At 48.2% G+C, this 20,395-nt stretch overlaps 1 protein-coding gene across 1 annotated transcript in view; it reads left to right on the top strand.

Annotated features, from left to right (window-relative positions):
* DNAH2 (dynein axonemal heavy chain 2) overlaps positions 1-20,395 on the top strand; it is a 162,387-nt gene that overhangs the window by 24,675 nt on the left and 117,317 nt on the right. The window contains exons 7-11 of the mRNA XM_087891622.1: positions 9,306-9,544; positions 11,179-11,370; positions 13,190-13,347; positions 19,690-19,777; positions 20,071-20,276. Coding sequence (XP_087747748.1) covers positions 9,306-9,544; positions 11,179-11,370; positions 13,190-13,347; positions 19,690-19,777; positions 20,071-20,276 — 883 coding nt within the window. The remainder of the gene's footprint in view (positions 1-9,305; positions 9,545-11,178; positions 11,371-13,189; positions 13,348-19,689; positions 19,778-20,070; positions 20,277-20,395) is intronic.

The following is a 20,395-nucleotide window of genomic DNA, read 5'->3' on the forward strand; positions in this document are numbered from 1 at the left end:
CGAACGGCCACTAAGCGAACGGTTGTAAATCAAGGATTACCTGTGTTCTAAAAATTCTGCTTTAAATGTAGAGGCCGATTTGTTAGCACTTCCCCAAATTAATTCAAACCATGGTTTATTTCCACGCCTATCAAGGTTAGAAGCCGGCGTTACGTTGTAACGCAGCTTCCTGGCAGACGGGTTGGGGCAGCCTTCCGGCCGAGCAGAAATGCCCAAATTTGGGTGGTGATTGTTATCGGGCACTATCTCCGACAGGCCTCGCCAACGTTTCCGACGCCGTTCTTGCTTTTGGAGTGTCGAGGGGGTGTCGGAATTCGCACCCGGTCCCGTTCTTGAACCCTTTGCCCCATTTGCCTGAAAGAATTCCAAGGCCGTGGGGCACGCTGGGAGGTGAAGTCCAGCCGTCTTCAAAGTCGCTGAGGTCTGGAAACTTTGGGATAAAACCAGGGGCCGGCGAACTTGGCAACTTTAAGATTGGTGGACTTCAACTCCCAGAATTCCTCAGCCAGCAGGGAGGAATTCTGGGAGTTGAAGTCCAACAAGTCTTAAAAGTTCAGAAGTTCTAAAAAAGTCCAGAAGTCTTAAAGTCCAGAAGTTTTAAAAATCCAGAAGTTTTAAAAGCCCAGAAGTCTTAAAAGTCCAGAAGTCTTAAAAGTCCAGAAGTTTTAAAAGTCCAGAAGTTTTAAAAATCCAGAAGTTTTAAAAGCCCAGAAGTCTTAAAAGTCCAGAAGTTTTAAAAGTTCAGAAGACTTAAAGTTCAACAGTTTTAAAAGTCCAGAAGTCTTAAAAGTCCAGAAGTTTTAAAAGTTCAGAAGACTTAAACAGTTTTAAAAGTCCAGAAGTCTTAAAAGTCCAGAAGTTTTAAAAGTCCAGAAGTCTTAAAAGTCCAGAAGTTTTAAAAGTCCAGAAGTCTTAAAGTCAAGGTCTTACAAGTCCAGAAGTCTTAAAGGTCCAGAAGTTTTAAAAGTTCAGAAGAGTTAAAGTTCAACAGTTTTAAAAGTCTAGAAGTCTTAAAGTCCAAAAGTCTTAAAAGTTCAGAAGTCTTAAAGGTCCAGAAGTTTTAAAAGTTCAGAAGTCTTAAAAGTCCAGAAGTCTTAAAAGTCCAGAAGATTTAAAGTTCAACAGTTTTAAAAGTCCAGAAGTCTTAAAGTCCAGAAGTCTTAAAAGTTCAGAAGTCTTAAAAGCCCAGAAGTCTTAAAAGTCCAGAAGTTTTAAAAGTTCAGAAAACTTAAAGTTCAACAGTTTGAAAAGTCCAGAAGTCTTAAAAGTCCAGAAGTCTTAAAAGTCCAGAAGTTTTAAAAGTTCAGAAGACTTAAAGTTCAACAGTTTTAAAAGTCCAGAAGTCTTAAAAGTCCAGAAGTCTTAAAAGTCCAGAAGTTTTAAAAGTTCAGAAGACTTAAACAGTTTTAAAAGTCCAGAAGTCTTAAAAGTCCAGAAGTTTTAAAAGTCCAGAAGTCTTAAAAGTCCAGAAGTTTTAAAAGTCCAGAAGTCCTAAAAGTCCAGAAGTTTTAAAAGTCCAGAAGTCTTAAAGGTCCAGAAGTTTTAAAAGTTCAGAAGAGTTAAAGTCCAGAAGTCTTAAAAGTCCAGAAGAGTTAAAGTTCAACAGTTTTAAAAGTCTAGAAGTCTTAAAGTCCAAAAGTCTTAAAAGTTCAGAAGTCTTAAAGGTCCAGAAGTTTTAAAAGTTCAGAAGTCTTAAAAGTCCAGAAGTCTTAAAAGTCCAGAAGATTTAAAGTTCAACAGTTTTAAAAGTCCAGAAGTCTTAAAGTCCAGAAGTCTTAAAAGTTCAGAAGTCTTAAAAGTCCAGAAGTCTTAAAGGTCCAGAAGTTTTAAAAGTCCAGAAGTCTTAAAAGGCCAGAAGAGTTAAAGTTCAATGGTTTTAAAAGTCCAGAACTTTTAAAAGTCCAGAAATCTAAAAGTTGCCAAGTTTGTCCAGGTAATCCTCGATTTACAACAGTTTGTTTAGTGACCGTTCAAAGTTACAACGGCACGAAAAAAAAGTGACTTAGGACCGATTTTCACACTTAACGAAGGTTCCAACATCCCCACGGTCACCTGATCAAAATTTGGACACGCGGCAACTGGTTCCTACTAATGACGGTCGCAGTGTCCCGGGATCATGTGATCAAAATTCAGATGCTCAGCAGCTGACTTGTATTTATGACGGTCGCAGTATCCTGGGGGTCATGGGATCCCCTTTTGCGATCCTTCCGACAATGGGTAATCCAGATTCACTTAAGGACCGTTTTACTAACTTCGCAACTGCCGTGATTCGCTTAACAACTGTGGTGAGAAATGTCGTAAAGTGGAACAAAATTCACTTCACAAATTCCGATCACTCTTGTGGTCATAAGTCGAGGACTGCCGGTATCTCCGCTAAGGAAGAGATTAGAAAGAAAGATATGGAAGGCAATGAACAGGCCCGACAGTCTATAGCTAGTCCCCGATTTACAACGTAAATTTGGGGCTCAATTGCGGTTGTAAATCGGGGACTAGGCAGTCCTCGACTTATGACCACAAGAGCGATCGGAATTTGCGTCGCTAAGCAAGGTCAAATAAGTCAACGCCTGACTTTACGAGCTTCCTTGCCACGCTTGCTCAGGGAATGACCGCGTTTGTCCAACGGATCCGGCGGTCGTTAAACGAATCCAGCCCCCAGCATTCGCTTTGCCCGCGGGAAGTCCCTTGGGATGGTCGCAAAAAAGGGGACCGCGGGACCCTGCGACGGTCGTAAATACACACCCCTGAATTTTGATCCCTGGTGTTTGTCGCAACGGTTGTAAGCGTGAGGACTTTGAATGGCGGCTAAACACATGGTCGTAAATCGAGGACTGGCCGACCATTGGGGTTCAGACTTGTCGGGGTGAGCTGAGGGGGCCCTCCCCATCTCTTTTATTCCCCCATTTGCGTTGCCCCCCCCTCATTTTTGTGTGAGACCACCCAGCCAGGGGTCTCTCGCCTGCGCCGGGCGGGAGGGGGGGGCCGTCTTACGTCTCTTTCCCTGCCCCGCAGGCGGAAGGCGCGGCTGGGCGCTGTCGGCCGTCAGTTCTGGACCCGCGGCTCATTTGTTCCGCCCTGCGCAAATTCAATTGAACGTCTCGCTCTGCGGACCGGAGAGAAAGAGAGAGAGAGACGCTGACTGAATTATGCAGTGCCCACATCTCTATTAGGGAAGCGTGGAAGCCGGGCTGGGGAGGGTGGGACTCGGAGTGGAAATGGCTGGTTGGGCCGAGTCCCTCCTTGTGCAAGTGGCCAGGATTGTTTGTTTGTTTGTTTCCCATCCCTCCCTCTCCTTCTTTCCTTCCTTCCTTCCTTCCTTCCTTCCTTCCTTCTTTCCTTCCCCTCTCTCCCTCATGTCCTTCCTTCCAGTCCCTCCCTCTCCTTCCTTCCTTCCCCTCCCTCCCTCCCTCTCCTCCCTTCCTTCCACTTCCTCCTTCCCTTTCCTTCCTTCCATTTCCTTCCACTCCCTCCCTCCTTCCCTCACCTCCTTCCTTCCTTCCCCTCCCTCCCTCATCACCTTCCTTCCTTCCTTCCTTCCTTCCTTCCCCTCCCTCCCTCATCACCTCCCTTCCTTCCTTCTTTTCCTTCCTTCCTTCCTTCCTTCCCCTCCCTCCCTCCCTCCCTCTCCTTCCTTCCTTCCTTCCTCCCACTCCCTCCCTCCCTCATCTCCTTCTTTCCACTCCCTCCCTCTCCTTCCTTCCTTCCCCTCCGTCCCTCCCTCTCCTCCCTCCCTTCCACTTCCTTCTTCCCTTTCCTTCCTTCCTTCCACTCCCTCCCTCCTTCCCTCATTTCCTTCCTTCCTTCCTTCCTCCCTTCCCCTCCCTCCCTCATCACCTCCCTTCCTTCCTTCTTTTCCTTCCTTCCTTCTTTTTCTTCCTTCCTTTCTTCCTCCCTTCCCCTCCCTCCCTCATCACCTACCTTCCTTCCTTCTTTTCCTTCCTTTCTTCCTTTTCCTTCCTTCCTTCCCCTCCGTCCCTCCCTCTCCTCCCTTCCTTCCTTCCACTTCCTTCTTCCCTTTCCTTCCTTCCTTTTCCTTCCTTCCTTCCACTCCCTCCCTCCTTCCCTCATTTCCTTCCTTCCTTCCTTCTTTCCTCCCTTCCCCTCCCTCCCTCATCACCTTCCTTTCTTCCTTCCTTCCTTCCTTCCTTCCTTCTTATTTAATTCATATCCTGCCTTTATTATTTTTAAAAATATCTCAAGGCAGACATATCCCAAACTCCCTCCTCCTCCTATTTTCTCCACAAAAATAGACAAAAGAAAAAAGAAAGAAAAGAAAACTCCTATTTTCTGAGGTGGTGGGGCTGAGAGAAAGGGATTGGCCTAAAGTCACCCAGCCGGCTTTCATGCCTAAGGCAGGACTAGAACTCGCCGTCTCCCACTTTCTCACCCTCTGCCTTCACCCCTGGACCAAACTGGTACTCTGTGCCGGCCGCCTGGCACGACCCTCCTTTCCTTTGGAGCCCCGTAGGACCTTGTCTCTCTCGAAGAGGTACCGACATCACTCTCGCCTTGCCAGTTTCGGGGACTTGGGCGAGTTCTGCGTGCGAATTATCCCTCCCGCCAGCTTTTTGTGCTGGGTTTCCCTGGAAGTTGCGGAGTGGCCTCTTCCTTCGCTGTCTCGCCGTGGCCATTATCCGGAGCGGCTTTTAGTGTCGCTTTGTGTCACCTCGAGCCTGCTGGGCACGAATTGACCCGTTTTCCCCGGCGGAAAGCGAGGCCCGTCGTGACGGAAATAAGATACCCGCAAAGCCAGGGGAAAAAAAAAAAAGAGGGTATGATTTGAAGGGCTGGCATGTCCTTTTTTTCTTGGCTGTGCAGCTCTGGCAGTGTAAGAGAAAAAAAAAAATCAACCTGGACTACGACCATTCGCTTAGTGACGGTTCCAAGTTACAACAGCAGTGGAAAAAAGAGATTTTGCAACTTTTTTTAAAAAAAAATAAAACCTGAGTAAGGCCACACCTGGAATATTCTGCGTCCAGTTTTGGTCCCCACGTTACAAAAAAAGATATTGAGACTTTTGGAAAAAGTGCAGAGAAGAGCAACTGAGAGGATCCAAGTCCCGGAGACTAAAACATACGAATGGCTGCAGGATTTGGGTTTGGCCAATCTGGAGAAGAGAAGAATTGGGGGGGGGGATATGATAGGAGTATTCCAATATTTGAGGGGCTGCGACAGAGAAGGGGGGGTGTCCCCCTATTCTCCAAAGCCCCTGAAGGCAGGACAAGAAGCAACGGATGGAAACTCATCAAGGAGAGAAGCAACCTGGAATTAAGGAGAAATTTCCTAACAGGGAGGACAATTCGCCAGCGGAACTCCTTGCCACCAGAAGTTGCGGGTGCTCCATCACTGGAGGTTTTTAAGAAGAGACTGGACAGCCACTTGTCTGAAATGGCATAGGGCCGTGATGGAAAACTTATGGCACGCGTGGCACAGGTGGCCCGTAGAGCCATATCTGCGGGCATGTGAGCGTCGCCCTAGCTCAGCTCCAGCTGATTTTCGGGCCTTCTGGGCCCACCGGAAGTCGGGAAATGGGCAGTTTCTGGCCTTCGGAGGGCTTCCGGTGGGGAGGCAGTTTTCGCCCTCCCCAGGCTCCAAGAAAACCAGCTGATTTTTGGGCCTTCTGGGCCCACCGGAAGTCAGGAATGGGCCGTTTCTGGCCTTCGGAGGGCTTCCGTTGGGGAGGCAGTTTTTGCCGTCCCCAGGCTCCAAGAAAACCAGCTGATTTTCGGGCCTTCTGGGCCCGCCGGAAGTCGGGAAATGGGCTGTTTCTGGCCTTCGGAGGGCTTCCGGTAGGGAGGCAGTTTTCGCCCTTCCCAGGCTCCCAAAAAGCCCCTGGAGCCTGGGGAGGGCGAAAAATGGACCTACCAGGCTCACCGGTAAACTTTTTGCCGTCACGTGCCAACAGTGGGGGGGGACACGGGTGGGGGCATTGAATTATGGGTGTGGATACACACGTGTGCGACCCCCCCACACTTGCCCCCGCTTTTGGCACGTGACGGCAAAAAGGTTAGCCATCCCTGGGCATAGGGTCTCCTGCTTGTGCAAGCAGGGTCGTAAAACAGGCCAAAGCTTACTTTGCAACTGTCTCTCGCTCGGCCACGGAAATGTTGGGACCGTTGTGGCCGTTAAGCCGAGAGCTCCCCCGCAATCCTGGGGTTGCCACAACCAATTGGCGACCTCGGAGGGGCCTCGGGTGTCGCTCAAAGCTCGGCTGTTCTCCAGCCCTTGAATGACGCTCGGCTGTTTTAATCCCCTGAGCCGTGTGATTGTTTTGCCCGGTAATTTGGCACAAAGATTGCGGCTTCCATGCTGTGAGACGCTTTGGAGACAGCCGCCCGCCCGCCGGCGGCAGCTATTAGCCGATTCCATTCCGAGCCTTTGCTGGGGAGGGAGGCCAGGAGGGGTGAATTGCCAGCCTTTGCCCCAAACTTTTCGACCGTTGTAGCCGAGAAGCCTCTGGTGGGAAGGTCCTCTTTTGGGGGTCCTTGTAGGCCTCTCTTCACTTACTGGGGAGCCAAAATGGGGTGCGTGGGGAAGGGGAGGGGCAGGGAGGAACGGGGCGGGGCCAGCCAGCAATTTAACAACTGGTTCGGCCGAAGTGTGCGAACCGGTTGAATCCCATTACTGATCCTTGCCCATTCAGGCACTTTGGGGGGGTAGTCTTCCTTTGTTTGGCACCCCCACGAAAAAGAAGCCCACTTGGCAAGCGGGACCGGCCAAGGAACAGCCCGTGAAAATAAATAGTCCTCGACTTACGACCGCCATTGAGCAGTCCAAATTTCCGTTGCTAAGTGCGATAATCGTTTAGCGGTGACCTTTCTTGCCATGGTTCTTAAGATGAATCGCTGCAGTCATTAAGCGAATCTGGCTCCCCCGCTGACTTTGCTGGTCCGAAGGTCGCAAAAGAAGGATCGCGTGATATCCCCTCCCTTCCTTCCAGGGACGCTGCGACCGTCATAAATACGAGTCAGTTGCCAAGTGTCTGAATTTTAATCCTCGTGACCACGAGGATGTCGCCGCGGTCGTAAGTGTGAAAAATGGTCATGGGTCACTTCCCCCCCCCGTTCCGTTGTAGCTTTGAACAGTCACTAAACAAATGGTTGTAAGTCGAGGATCTCTGCACCCAACCAGATGTGGCGGCCACCACCACCTCAAAAAACCGCATTTTGGGCAGCTCCTGAGAGTGGTGGGGACAACAAAGTCCATAAGTGGCCACAAAGTTGGGACACCCCGGTAGAAGGTCTCCTGTTAAGAGCAGGGGGTTGGACTAGAAGACCTCCAAGGTCCCTACTAACTTTGGAATTCTGTATCGGTTCATATTGCACGCCAGTTAAGAAAACCCCTCGAAATCTGTAATGGCCTCCTCACGGACACACAATCTTTGGGGTGAAGCCAAAAGGCTGAGGAGAAGTTGTGGGCCTTTCCCCAAAGAGCTGGCACAGCCCGGCGTCACCATCTCCATCCCGGACCTTATTCCCCTGAGACCCCCTTCTGGCCTTACCCCATAGACCCGGGGTGTCCAACCTTGGCCACTTTAAGGACTTGTGGACTTCAACCCCCAGAATTCCTCAGCCAGCAAGGGTTTCCCAGAATTCAGCATGGATAGGATGAGAAGAAATGTGCCTAGACTAACCTTTATCGCATTTGTTGACAGGATATATAAATATATTTTAATAGATAGTGGGAATGCGGTCGATGTAATATATCTTGATTTCGGCCAATTGAAAAAGAGCTGGCTTGGAGAATTCTGGGAGTTGAAGTCCACAAGTCTTAAGTGGCTATGTTTGAAGACTTTGCTTTTTGATAGGATATTTTTTTAATACCAGTAGATAGTGGGAATGCGGTCGATGTAATATATCTTGATTTCGGCCAAGTGAAAAAAAGCTGGTTTGGAGAATTCTGGGAGTTGAAGTCCACAAGTCTTAAGTGGCTATGTTTGAAGGCTCCTGCTGTAGACCTTTGCTTTTTGATAGGATATTTTATAAAATACCGGTAGATAGTGGGAATGCAGTCGACGTAATATATCTTGATTTCAGCCAATTGAAAAAGAGCTGGCTTGGAGAATTCTGGGAGTTGAAGTCCACAAGTCTTAAGTGGCTATGTTTGAAGACTTTGCTGTAGACCTTTGCTTTTTGATAGGATAATTTTTTTAATACCGGTAGATAGTGGGAATGCGGTCGACGTAATATATCTTGATTTCGGCCTAGTGAAAAAAAGCTGGTTTGGAGAATTCTGGGAGTTGAAGTCCACAAGTCTTAAGTGGCTATGTTTGAAGGCTCCTGCTGTAGACCTTTGCTTTTTGATAGGATATTTTTTTAATACCGGTAGATAGTGGGAATGCGGTCGACGTAATATATCTTGATTTCGGCCTAGTGAAAAAAAGCTGGTTTGGAGAATTCTGGGAGTTGAAGTCCACAAGTCTTAAGTGGCTATGTTTGAAGACTTTGCTTTTTGATAGGATATTTTTTTAATACCAGTAGATAGTGGGAACGCGGTCGACGTAATATATCTTGATTTCAGCCTAGTGAAAAAAAGCTGGCTTGGAGAATTCTGGGAGTTGAAGTCCACAAGTCTTAAGTGGCTATGTTTGAAGGCTCCTGCTGTAGACCTTTGCTTTTTGATAGGATATTTTATAAAATACCGGTAGATAGTGGGAATGCGGTCGACGTAATATATCTTGATTTCGGCCTAGTGAAAAAAAGCTGGTTTGGAGAATTCTGGGAGCTGAAGTCCACAAGTCTTAAGTGGCTGTGTTTGAAGGTTCCTGCTGTAGACCTTTGCTTTTTGATAGGATATTTTTTTAAATACCGGTAGATAGTGGGAATGCGGTTGATGTAATATATCTTGATTTCAGCCAATTGAAAAAGAGCTTGCTTGGAGAATTCTAGAGTTGAAGTCCACAAGTCTTAAGTGGCTATGTTTGAAGGTTCCTGCTGTAGACCTTTGCTTTTTGACAAGATAATTTTTTTAGTAGATACTGTAGTGGGAATGCGGTTGATGTAATATATCTTGATTTTGACCAAGTGAAAAAAAAGCTGGCTTGGAGAATTCTGGGAGTTGAAGTTCTGGGAGTTTGAAGGTCTCCTATTAATAGACCTTCACTTATGGTTTTTCTCCATCCGGGCACACCTCCAAATGCACTGACCTCCGCTCCGCCCCCCCCTATTTTTATTTTCCAAGATTTCTCTGGACCCCCGGGATATGGCTGGCAACTCTTCGACCATGGCAGGCAGCTTGGGGGTGCCAAGATTTGCTCCTGGCTGGGCAAGGGGAGGCATCACCCTACCCCCTTTTTCTGTCTCTTCCAGCTTCCATGATTCACTGGACGCGACAGATCAAAGACGTGCTGAGGGCCCAAGAGGCGGTCGAGAGCCGAGAAAGCGCGGGGCCCCTGGAAGAGATTGCCTTCTGGAAGAACCGCTGCACCGACCTGTCGGAGATCAGCAAGCAGCTGTGCCAGAAGGGGGTGAAGCACATCGAGAGCATCCTGATGCTCTCCAAGTCCTCCTACGTGGCCCCTTTCCAGCGGCTCTCCAAGCAGATCCAGGTTAGGGGCAGGGAGAGGAACCGGGAATGGGGGGAGGCGCTTGTCCAACCAGGATGAGTTCTGCAGGACGGTGGCCAAAGGGCCAGGCTGGAGCAGGGGTTGCCCTGATGGTCTTCGGCCTGGCCGGCTTAGAATGTGGAACATAGGGTACAGTAACAGTGATAGAAGGGACCTTGGAGGTCTTCTAGTCCAACCCTCTGCTTGAGCAGGAAGTGCTATATCAAAAAAGGAAGGAAGGAAGGAAGGAATCAGGAAGGAAGGAGAGAGGGAGGGAGGAAGGAAGGAATCAGGGAGGAAGGGAGGAAGGAAATAAAGAAAGGGAAAGAAGGAAGGAAGGAAAGAAGGAAGGAGGGAATCAGGAAGGAAGGAGGGAGGGAGGGAGGGAGGAATGAATCAGGGAGGAAGGAAGGAAGGAAGGAAATAAAGGGAAGGAAGGAATCAGGAAGGAAGGAAGGAAGGAATCAGGAAGGAAGGAGGGAGGGAGGGAGGGAGGGAGGAATGAATCAGGGAGGAAGGAAGGAAGGAAGGAAATAAAGGGAAGGAAGGAAGGAATCAGGAAGGAAGGAAGGAAGGAATCAGGAAGGAAGGAGGGAGGGAGGAATGAATGAATCAGGAAGGAAGGAAGGAAAGAAAGAAAGAAGGAAATAAAGGAGGGAAGGAAGGAAGGAGGGAGGGAGGAAGGAATCAGGAAGAAAGGAGGGAGGGAGGAAGGAATCGGAGGAAGGAAGGAAGGAAAGAAAGAAAGGACGGAAGGAGGGAGGGAGGGAGGGGGAGGAAGGGAGGGAGGAAGGGAAGGAAGAGATTTATTAAAAATACAGCTGCAAGCTTTCCAATCTTTGCTTGAAAACCTCAAGATGATAGATGATAGATAGATAGATAGATAGATAGATAGATAGATAGATAGATAGATAGATAGATAGGTAGATCGATAGATAGACAGACAGATAGACAGACAGACAGACAGAGATAGGCAGGCAGGCAGGCAGGCAGACAGAGACAGATAATAGAGGAAAGAAAGAAAGGAGAGGGAGAGAGAGAAAGAAAAGTTGATAATAGAGATAAAGAAAAATGACAGAAGAAAAAAGAAAGAAACAGAAAAGAAACAGAAGAAAGATAGAAAAATAGATGATAATCGATAAAGAAATGACAGACAAGAAAGAAAAAAGAGAGAAGGAAAGGATGGATGGATGGATGGATGGATGGATGGATGGATAGATAGATAGATAGATAGATAGATAGATAGATAGATGATAGATAGATAGATAGATTATAGATAGATAGATAGATAGATAGATTATAGATAGATAGATACGATAGATAGATACAATGATAATGATAGATGATAGGTAGGTGATAGATAATGGATGGACAGACAGACAGTCACAGATAGATAGATAGATAGATAGATAGATAGATAGATAGATAGATAGATATTGATTCATATGGCTGGAAGTGCACCTTGGAGATCATCTAGTCCAACCCACTGTTTAAGCAAGAAGACCCTATTATATACCATCCTGGACCCATGGCTGCCCAATCTCTTTCGATGGTGTGACGGAGCGCCCATAACTTCTGGTGGCAAGCAGTTCCCCTGGCTAACTCTGGTTCTCTCGCTCTCTGCCCTTGCTTTGCAGGACGGGTCGGAGCAGGCCCAGTCCAACCTCCGCTTCCTGTCCATCCTGAAAGAGCCGTTCCAGGAACTGGCCACTCTACGGCCCAAAGATATCCCCGAAAAGCTGCCCCATCTCATCAGCCTGGTCCGGATCGTGTGGGTCAACTCCCCATACTACAATAGCCGAGAGAGGATCACGGCGCTCTTCCGGAAGGTGGGGGGGAGGCGGGGGCTGCCTTTATTTCTCCCCCCCATCCCTTTATTCTCTCTCTCTTCTTTTTTTTAAAAAAAAAAACTTTTAAAAATATTTTGTTTTGTCCAAACATGTTAGCTGAACAACTCACCCACGTTCTTCGAATGCAAAAATACCAAATACTAATATGTCGACTGATAGACGGGAATATTTGTCACTTAGGAAAGAGGAGGAGGAAGAGGAGGAGGAGGAGGAGGAGGAAGAAAAGTATGGTGGTTTTCTTGCAAGACGTCTCACGACCCAACTAGGGAATGTTATCAGTATTAGAAGAAAGAGGAGGTGGCAGAGAGGAGGAGGAAGCGTGTGAGGTCTCTAATGCTCCTTAAGCTTGGCTGGTTTTTTTTTTTTTTTTTTTTTGTAAGATGTTTCATGACCCAAGTAGGGAACATCATCAGTGCTAGAAGGGAGGGGGTATGTAGACGAGGAGGAGGAGGAGGAGGAGGAGGAGAAGAGGAAGAAGAAGGAAGAAGAAGAGGAGGAGGAGAGGAAGAAGAAGGAGGAGGAGATGAAGAAGGAGGAGGAGAGGAAGAAAAGGAAGAAGAAGAGGAGGAGAAGAAGAAGAAGGAAGAAGAGGAGGAGAGGAAGGAGGAGGAGGAGATGAAGAAGGAAGAAGAGGAGGAGAGGAAGAAAAGGAAGAAGAAGAAGAGGAGGAGATGAAGGAGGAGGAGGAGGAGATGAAGAAGGAGGAGGAGAGGAAGAAAAGGAAGAAGAAGAGGAGATGAAGAAGGAGGAGGAGAAGAAGAAGGAAGAAGAAGAGGAGGAGGAGATGAAGAAGGAAGAAGAAGAGGAGGAGATGAAGAAGAAAGAAGAAGAAGAGGAGGAGAAGAAGAAGAAGAAGAGGAGGAGAAGAAGAAGGAAGAAGAAGAAGAGGAGGAGATGAAGGAGGAGGAGGAGAGGAAGAAAAGGAAGAAGAAGAAGAGGAGGAGATGAAGAAGAAGGAGGAGGAGGAGAGGAAGAAGAAGAAGGAGAGGAAGAAGAAGAAGAAGAGGAGAAGGAGGAGGAGGAAAAATATGGGGCCCTTGGTGGTTTTCTTGCAGACGTTTCATAACCCAACTAGGGAACCTCATCAGTGCTAGAAGGAAGTGGAGTTTGTGAAGTGGAGGGAGGGAGGAGGAAGAGGAGGAGGAGGAGGAGAAGGTCCACTTTGGGGTCCTGGGTGCTCTCTGAGCTTGACTATTTTCTTTGCAGACGTTTCATGACCCAACTAGGGAACGTCATCAGTGCTAGAAGGGAGGGTTTGTGGAGGAGGAGGAGGACAACGACTCTAGGGTCCTTGGTGCTCTCTTGGTCATTTTAAGACCTGTGGACTTCAACTCCCAGAATTCCCCAGGCCAGCCACGTAGGGTAACTTTCTTCACATGTGGTGGGTATGCAGTAAACGTAATATATCTTGATATTCAGCAAAGTGGGGGAAAAAAGAGCTGGCTGGGGGATTCTGGGAGTTGAAGTCCACGAGTCTTAAATCAGGGGTCTCCAACCTTGGCAACTTTACGATTTGTGGACTTCAACTCCCAGAATTCCCCAGCCCAGCCACATAGGGTAACTTTCTTAATAGATGGAGGGTATACAGTGAGCGTAATATATCTTGGTATTCAGCAAAGTGAAACGAAAGAGCTGGCTGGGGAATTCTGGGAGTTGAAGTCCGCGAGTCATCAAAGGACCCTCGTTTCCCCCCCCCCCTGCCATGGAAGGACCTCAAAGGGGGGGGTCGTCCCCGAGGGGATTGTGAGGTCTCTCTCTCTCTCTCTCTCTCTCTCTCTCTCTCTCCTTTCTCCTCCAGATGAGCAACAAGATCATCCAGATGTGTTGCAAAGACATTTCCTTGGACCGCCTGTTCGAAGGCTACATCAACTCGTCCCGCCAGACGCTGCACAGCTGCATCTCCTGCATGTCGTCCTGGAAGGAGTGCTATCAGCAGGCGGCCTACATGCACAACAAGTAAGGGGGGGGCGGAGTCTGGGGGGGGCGAAGTTGCGCCGTGCCAAGAGGCTAGTCCTCAGTGATCACGATTGGCCGCCACTCGGATGTAGGACCGCTTGCGGCGCGGTCACGATCGGTGACCTCAGTAACTGATCTCTGACCAAGCAAAATGTCCCTTGGGGGAAGCGGGATCTGCTTAACGACCAGGGGATTCACTTAACGACCGCCAGTGTCTGTGCTAAAAATGGTTGTTAACAGGAAATATTCTGCTGTAAGGTACACAAATAATTCTCTTTATTCTCATTTTTCACCGTTTTATGGGCAACATTGCAACCGTTGATTTCAATTTTCCTTGTCAAATCCGGCTACTTTTGGGCCTTTTAATTTTCATTTTTCATTTCATTTTCATTTTTGGTGTTAATTTTCAAGTCTAACATTCCCTGCAAAAATGTGATTTTTTTCAGACAACGTGCAGAATAGCAGCGGTAAGATATATCTTCTCAACTCGTGCCTCTTTATATTCCTTACAGGCAGGCTTACGGCCACAATTGACCCCCAAATTTATGTTGTTAAGTGAGACATTTGTTTTTGCTCCGTTTTATGACCTTTCTAGCCACCGTTGTTAAGGGAACCGCTGCAGTTGTTAAATCGGTAACCCGGTTGTTAAGTGAATCTGGCTTCCCCGTTGACTTTGTTGGTCAGAAGGTCGTAAAAGCGGATCACCTGACCCCCCCCGGGACACTGCAACCGTCATAAATGTGAGTCAGTTGGCAAGTGTCTGAATTTTGATCATGTGATCACGGGGAGGCTGCAACGGACGTTAAGTGTGAACAACGTTCCATAAGTCACTATTTTTCAGCGCCATTTTAGCTTTGAATGGTCACTAAATGAACCGTTGTAAGTCGAGGACTACCTAAATTCCTGAGCTTTTTCCCTTGTTTTTCTGACCCCCTTAAATCAAGTTCGTTTAGTGACCATTTGCAGTTGCAACGGCCCTAAAAAAAAGGGGGGGGACTTATGACCGTGTTTCACACTTACGACCGTCGCAGCCTCTCCGTGGCCACGCGATTTACATTCAGATGCTTGACAACCGACTCACATTTATGACGGTTCCGGCGTCCCGGCATCACGTGATCTCCTTTTGTGACGATGGGGAAGTCTGATTAACTTAACGACCATGTGACTCACTTACCAACGGCAACGTTTCACTTAACAAGGGGGGCAAGAATGGTCGTAAAATGGGGCAAAATTCACTTCCCCAATGTAGCCGCAAGAAATTTTGAGCTCCGTTGCGGTCGTAAGTCGAGGACTACCCTGTATTGGAAGAAGCGATTCATTCCCGAAACTTTTTTTTTTTAAGACGTTTTTTTCCTAAATTTCCCGGGCTTCTCCCCAAAAGCTGCATTTCGAATCGAATACAAACCGAGCTGGAGGTGGGGGGGGGGCCTTGGAGGTCTTCTAGTCCAGCCCTCAGTTGTCGTTTTTGCTTGGATTTTCTCCTCTCCTGCTCGCACCGACACACTCTTTAACTCTGTTCTGCCCCAGCTACGGATCCCAAAGAATGTAGCACACGCAAACTCCGAACAAAACTGAGTTTACTTCAAAACACAGGTTTTTTTGCAAATGCAGGGCTGCAGAAGCCAGGTTTGCAGAGAAAATTCAAAACTCAACGATCAGCGAACGAACGGACGGACGCACGTTGTTTCCTGCAGCTTTTTACAAGCTGTGTGCAAACTTAAATAGGCTAAGGGAGTGGCCAATTAGCCCCAAGCCTTACTCTCAAGGAGACCTCCTCCTGAGTAACCCACTCCTGCCTTTTGGCAGCTCTGCGTGCTCGTGCATTGAGAAGTGATGGGCTTCGCCTGGATGTTAAGCAAGGCGCCCAGCCGTGTCCCCAAGCGAGATCTCATCCATATTTTGCCTATCTCGCCTTCCGCGCGGATGATGCCGCCACGGTCCCGCTGCGTTTTCTTTGCGTCATTTTTTTTTCCCCTCCTGTTTTTGGCCTTAACAGCTAGTCCTCGACTTCCGACGGTTCACTTAGTGACCAAAATTACACTTCGTGTTCGAAATGACAATGAAAAAAAGCAAAGAATGTTGACCAGGTTTCAGACTTAACGACTGTCGCGGTCTCCCCGTGGTCACGGGATCAAAATTCAGACGCTCGGCAATCGACTCGTATTTATGACGGATGCAGTGTCCCGGGGTCATGTGATTCCCTTTTGCGACCTTCCGACAGTGGGTAAGACAGATTCACTTAAAAGGACCGTGTTGCTCACTGAACAACTGCAGGGGTTCACTTCACGACGGCGGCAAGAAAGGTCGTAAAATGGGACAAAGCTCACTGAACAAAAGTCTCCCTTAGCGACATAAATTTGGGGCTCGGTTGCGGTCGTAACTCGAGGACTACCTGTATTTTCCTGTCCCAGTGGTGGACTGCCACAAAGGACAGGCAGCCCTTGACTTATGACCGCAATTGAGCCCAAAACGTCTGCTGTTAAGTGAAACATTTGTCAACTGAGTTTTGCCCCGGAAAAATGCCACCGTTGTTAAGTGAATTTTGCCCCGGAGAATGCCACCGTTGTTAAGAGAATCAAGGCCGTCAGGAAAGTTAGTCACTCGGCCGTAAAGTGAATCTGCCTTTCCCCGTTGACTTTGCTTGTCAACAAAAGGTCGCAAAAGCGAATCGCAGGACACACACACACTCCCGGGACACTGCGCCCGTCATAAATATGAGACAGTTGCCAATCGGCCAGAGATGGCGGCCACGGTCCTAAGTGCGAAAAAAGTTTCGCGAGTCCCTTTTTTTCAGCCCCGTCGTAACTTCGAACGGTCACTAAACGAATGGTTTATAAGTCGAGGTCTACCACCTGTCCACAAAGACCCCTCCAGAGATGACCTTGAGCCACGCCCTTCCCATCCTGGTTTGATGCTCGCACCCCCTCCCCTTTGGCAAGCTTTATCGGAGCTGGCAAACCACGGCTTATAATAACCGTGATGGCGAACGTACGGCAGGTGTGCCACGCAGAGCCATATCTTCGGGCACGCGAGCCGTTGTCCTAGCTCAGCTCCATGCGCGTGCCAGCCGGCTGATTTTCCGGCTGGCCCCGCCCGTGCCACCCCTCGCCTCCCGGGAGTCTCCACCCAGCCCGTTTTGGATGCCAGGTAAGTACGGGGCTGACGCGGAGGCTCCGGGAGGGCATTTTCGGCCTCCGAGCGGGTGAGGGAGGCCGTTTTTGCCCTCCGAACGGGTGAGGGAGGCCGTTTTTGCCCTCCGAGCGGGTGAGGGAGGCCGTTTTTGCCCTCCTCAGGCTCCAGAAAAGCCTCTGGAGCCTGGGGAGGGTGAAAAAATGGGCCTACCGGAAGTCTGGAAACAGGCCAGACCATTACGTTAAATTTTTGGGGGGTGGGTGGGGTGGAAAACCTTGCCATTCTTGGCTCCCCCCACCCTCCCGTCCTCTTCCAGCCCTGCCGGGGAGGCTTCTCCGAGCCCCCCCTCCCTTCCCCTCCGCCCGCCCGCCCGCCCAGCTTCTCCGCACTTGAGAAATAATCCATCATTATGATTAGGGCATGTCAGGTTTAAGTGGTTGCCTGGTCCTTGACAATTAAGTCTTAAGTGTTCCTTGCCCGCTTCAAATTCAAATTAGCAGGGCTGGATCAATATCCAGCAAGATACAAAAAGGCATTTTAAGACCCCCGCGGAGACCGGACCCCCGGATTAAGCTCTTGAGCTTAGTCTCTGGGGCTGGCGGGGGGGGGGGTCTCCGTCCTTCCCTGATTAGCTGATTTCTTTGGAAACCTCTTGCCCACCGAAGGGGGGGGGTTGGCATGGAGAGAAGAGGAAGATGAAGGAGATCAGCCAAGCCCCCCCCATTTTACTAAGGTTCTGGGCTGCTTGCTGCCGAGACCCTTCGCCCTTAGCCTCCCCACCCCTCCCCGGGAGAATAACAATAATAGAATTGGAAAAGGGACCTCGGAGGTCTTCTAGTCTGAAACAGGAGAAACTATCCCATTTCAGACAAGTGGTTGTCCAATTTAAAAAAAAAAAAATCTCCGGTGTTGGCAACGTCTGGTGGCAAGTTGTTCCACGGGTTAATGGTCCTCACTCTTAGACAGTTTCTCCTCGATTCCAGGTTGCTTCTCTCCTTGATTCGTTTCCGTCCGTTGCTTCGGGTGCTATGGAGAATAAATGGACACCCCCACCCCACCCGCCTCTTCTTTGGGGCAGCCCCTCAAATATTGGAACGCTGATCCCATTTCACTTCTCTTTGTTAGACTCACAGAATAATAAGAGTTAGAAGGGACCTTGGAGGCCTTCTAGTCTGACCCTCTGGCTCAAGCAGGAGAACCGTCCTAGACCATTTCCAACAAGGGGTTGTCCGATCTCTTCTTAAAAGCCTCCAGCGTTGAAGCACCCACAACTTCCGGTGGCAGGCTGTTCCACGGGTTAATTGTCCTCACCGTTGGGAAGTTTCTCCTTCAATTCCAGCTTGCTTCTCTCCTTGATTCGTTTCCATCCGTTGCTTCTTGTCCTGCCTTCAGGGGCTTTGGAGAATAGGTGGACCCCCTCCTCTTCTTCGGGGCAGCCCCTCAAATATTGGAACTCTGCTATCATGTCCTCCCTAGTCCTTCTTTTCATACGCAAATCCTGCAACCGTTCTTCGTATGTTTTAGTCTCCGGGCCTTCGATCCTCTTCGTTGCTCTTCTCTGCACTTTTTCCAAAAGTCTCAACGGTTTTTTTTTTTTTGTAACGGGACCAAAACTAGATGCGGGATTCCAGATGTGGCCTTACTAAGGCTTTACAAAGCAGTAGTAATCCTTCACCTGATTTTGATTCTGTTCCTCTGTTTATACAACCGAGGATCGTATTAGCTTTTTTGGCTGCTGCCGCACAGGCCTGTCTTACATTTAAGGGATCGTTGTCCATCCCCTTTTCTCCTGGGTCAAGATTTCCGGAGGGCTGTTAGGATATGGTTTGAGCCTAACAAGTTGTCCAGGCAATATATGTGTTCTGTGACTTTAATATGAATATGTATTGTGTGACTTTAAAGTTTTACTGCTGATTCCTTGTAATGCTGTAATTAGATAATCACTGGTTGTAAACGTATTTAAGAAAGGCACTGTAACGTATTCAGTTGATGATATGCTACCATTGTGTGAGGAGTTGCTTACCATTGTGCTATCATCGTTGGATGGATCTGCTACCATCGTGGCTTGTGAACCGGAGTGAGTTTGTTATTCTAACCAACTACTGTTTGTGTGGTAAGAAGAGTTTTTGTATCGCTGGACTGATTGAACTGATTGATTTAAAGACTACGAGATTGTTTTTTCCCTATAAAGTAAGCTTTTGATAAATTTATTTATTTATTATTATTTATTAATTTTATTTCTATACCGCCCTTCTCCTGAAGGACTCAGGGCGGTGTACAGGCTAATTAAAAACACAAAGACAGACAAAATTTAAAAATAATTAAAATTATTAAATAATAGGCCCAATTTATAAAACCCCAGATAAACCAGTTTGCACATCTCTTATTCATTGCTCTCAGCAACGTTTCTCTGTGCTCTACACTCTGCTGGTAGGTAACACAACAATAATATCCTTAACAACAACAACAACAACAACAACAACAACAACAACAACAACAACAACAATAATAATAATAATAATAATAATAATAATAATAATAATAATTTTATTTCTATACCGCCCTTCTCCCGAAGGACTCAGGGCAGTGTACAGCCTATTTAAAAACACAAGACAAACATCAATTTAAAATTTAAAATTATTAAATAAATTTGGCTCCATTTAAAGCCCCAGAAATTTAAAATACCCCAATTTAAAATTATTATGTCGATAGCCCGGCCTGGTGGAACAACAGGGTCTTCAGTGCACAGCGAAACACCCGGAGGTCGGAGATCTTACGTATTTCCGGGGGCAATATCCCCATTTTTTTTTAAGGTCTGGGGGATGTTTGCTGCTGATCCACATCCTTCCCTGTCCAGCGTAGCCCCCGTGAGAATCACAGAATGGCAGGATTGGTCGGGACCTTGGAGGTCTTCTAGTCCAACCCGCTGCTCAAATCAGGAGATCCTATCCCTGGGGGTCTCCCAACATGGCCGCTTTTAAGACTTCCGGACTTCAACTCCCAGAATTCCCCAGCCAGCCAGAATTCTGGGAGTTGAAGTCCACAAGTCTTAAAAGCGGCCATGTTGGGAGACCCCTGCCCTATACCATTTCAGAAAAATGGCTGTCCAGTTTCTTCTTAAAAACGTCCAGCGATGGAGCGCCCCACAACTTCTGGTGGCAAGCTGTTCCGTTGGTTAATTGTTAAATTAACTAGTGACTCTTTTGACAGGCTTTCTGGGAAGGGATGGGTCCTGGACCAGACCAGCATCTTCGCCCAGGTGGATGCATTTGTCCAACGCTGCAAAGACCTCTTGGAGGTAGGTGTGCGGTGACCATCTCTAGCGGTCCATGTGTCAAGTTTCGAGGTCGTCAAACACCATGTTAGCTTCCAAGGGTTGACCTCTGCAATCCATCCATGCCTGCTGGCACCGTTGAGGTCCGGTCTTCTGCAGACAAAGAATGGATTGGCTGGATGGAGGGATCTCCAGCCTGGTGGACAGTTCCCTGTTCCCGCATCTTTTCCCATAATTCTCTGGGCCACCTGGATTCGTGCCCAAGAGAGTAGATCCCAGGGAAGACGGTGATCGCAGCCGCTTCCTTCTCCTGGTAGGTGTGCGACAGCCAGCAACACTTCGCCCGCTGGGAAGACGGCAAACAGACTCCGCTACCTTGTTTCTTTGGTCAACAAGGCCCTCAGATGACCCGCAGCTTGCTGGAGATCGAGGAGACCTTCAATAAATATCTCAACAACCTTCGGAACGTGAAGGGAGGAATTCTGGATGTGAAGAACACGACCTGGCATGAAGACTTCAGCCGGTGAGAAAAGTCTACTTCAACGAGAGAAGACGGGTTTTCCTATGGGTGTGGAGAATGGGAGCTCCATGGGACGTGTGCCATGGAGGTCCACCACGAGCTTCTTCTCCGTTCTTCTTGCG

This window comes from Pantherophis guttatus, chromosome 4 (assembly GCF_059756535.1).
Source record: "Pantherophis guttatus breed Tessera chromosome 4, ASM5975653v1, whole genome shotgun sequence".
Taxonomy (NCBI): domain Eukaryota; kingdom Metazoa; phylum Chordata; class Lepidosauria; order Squamata; family Colubridae; genus Pantherophis; species Pantherophis guttatus.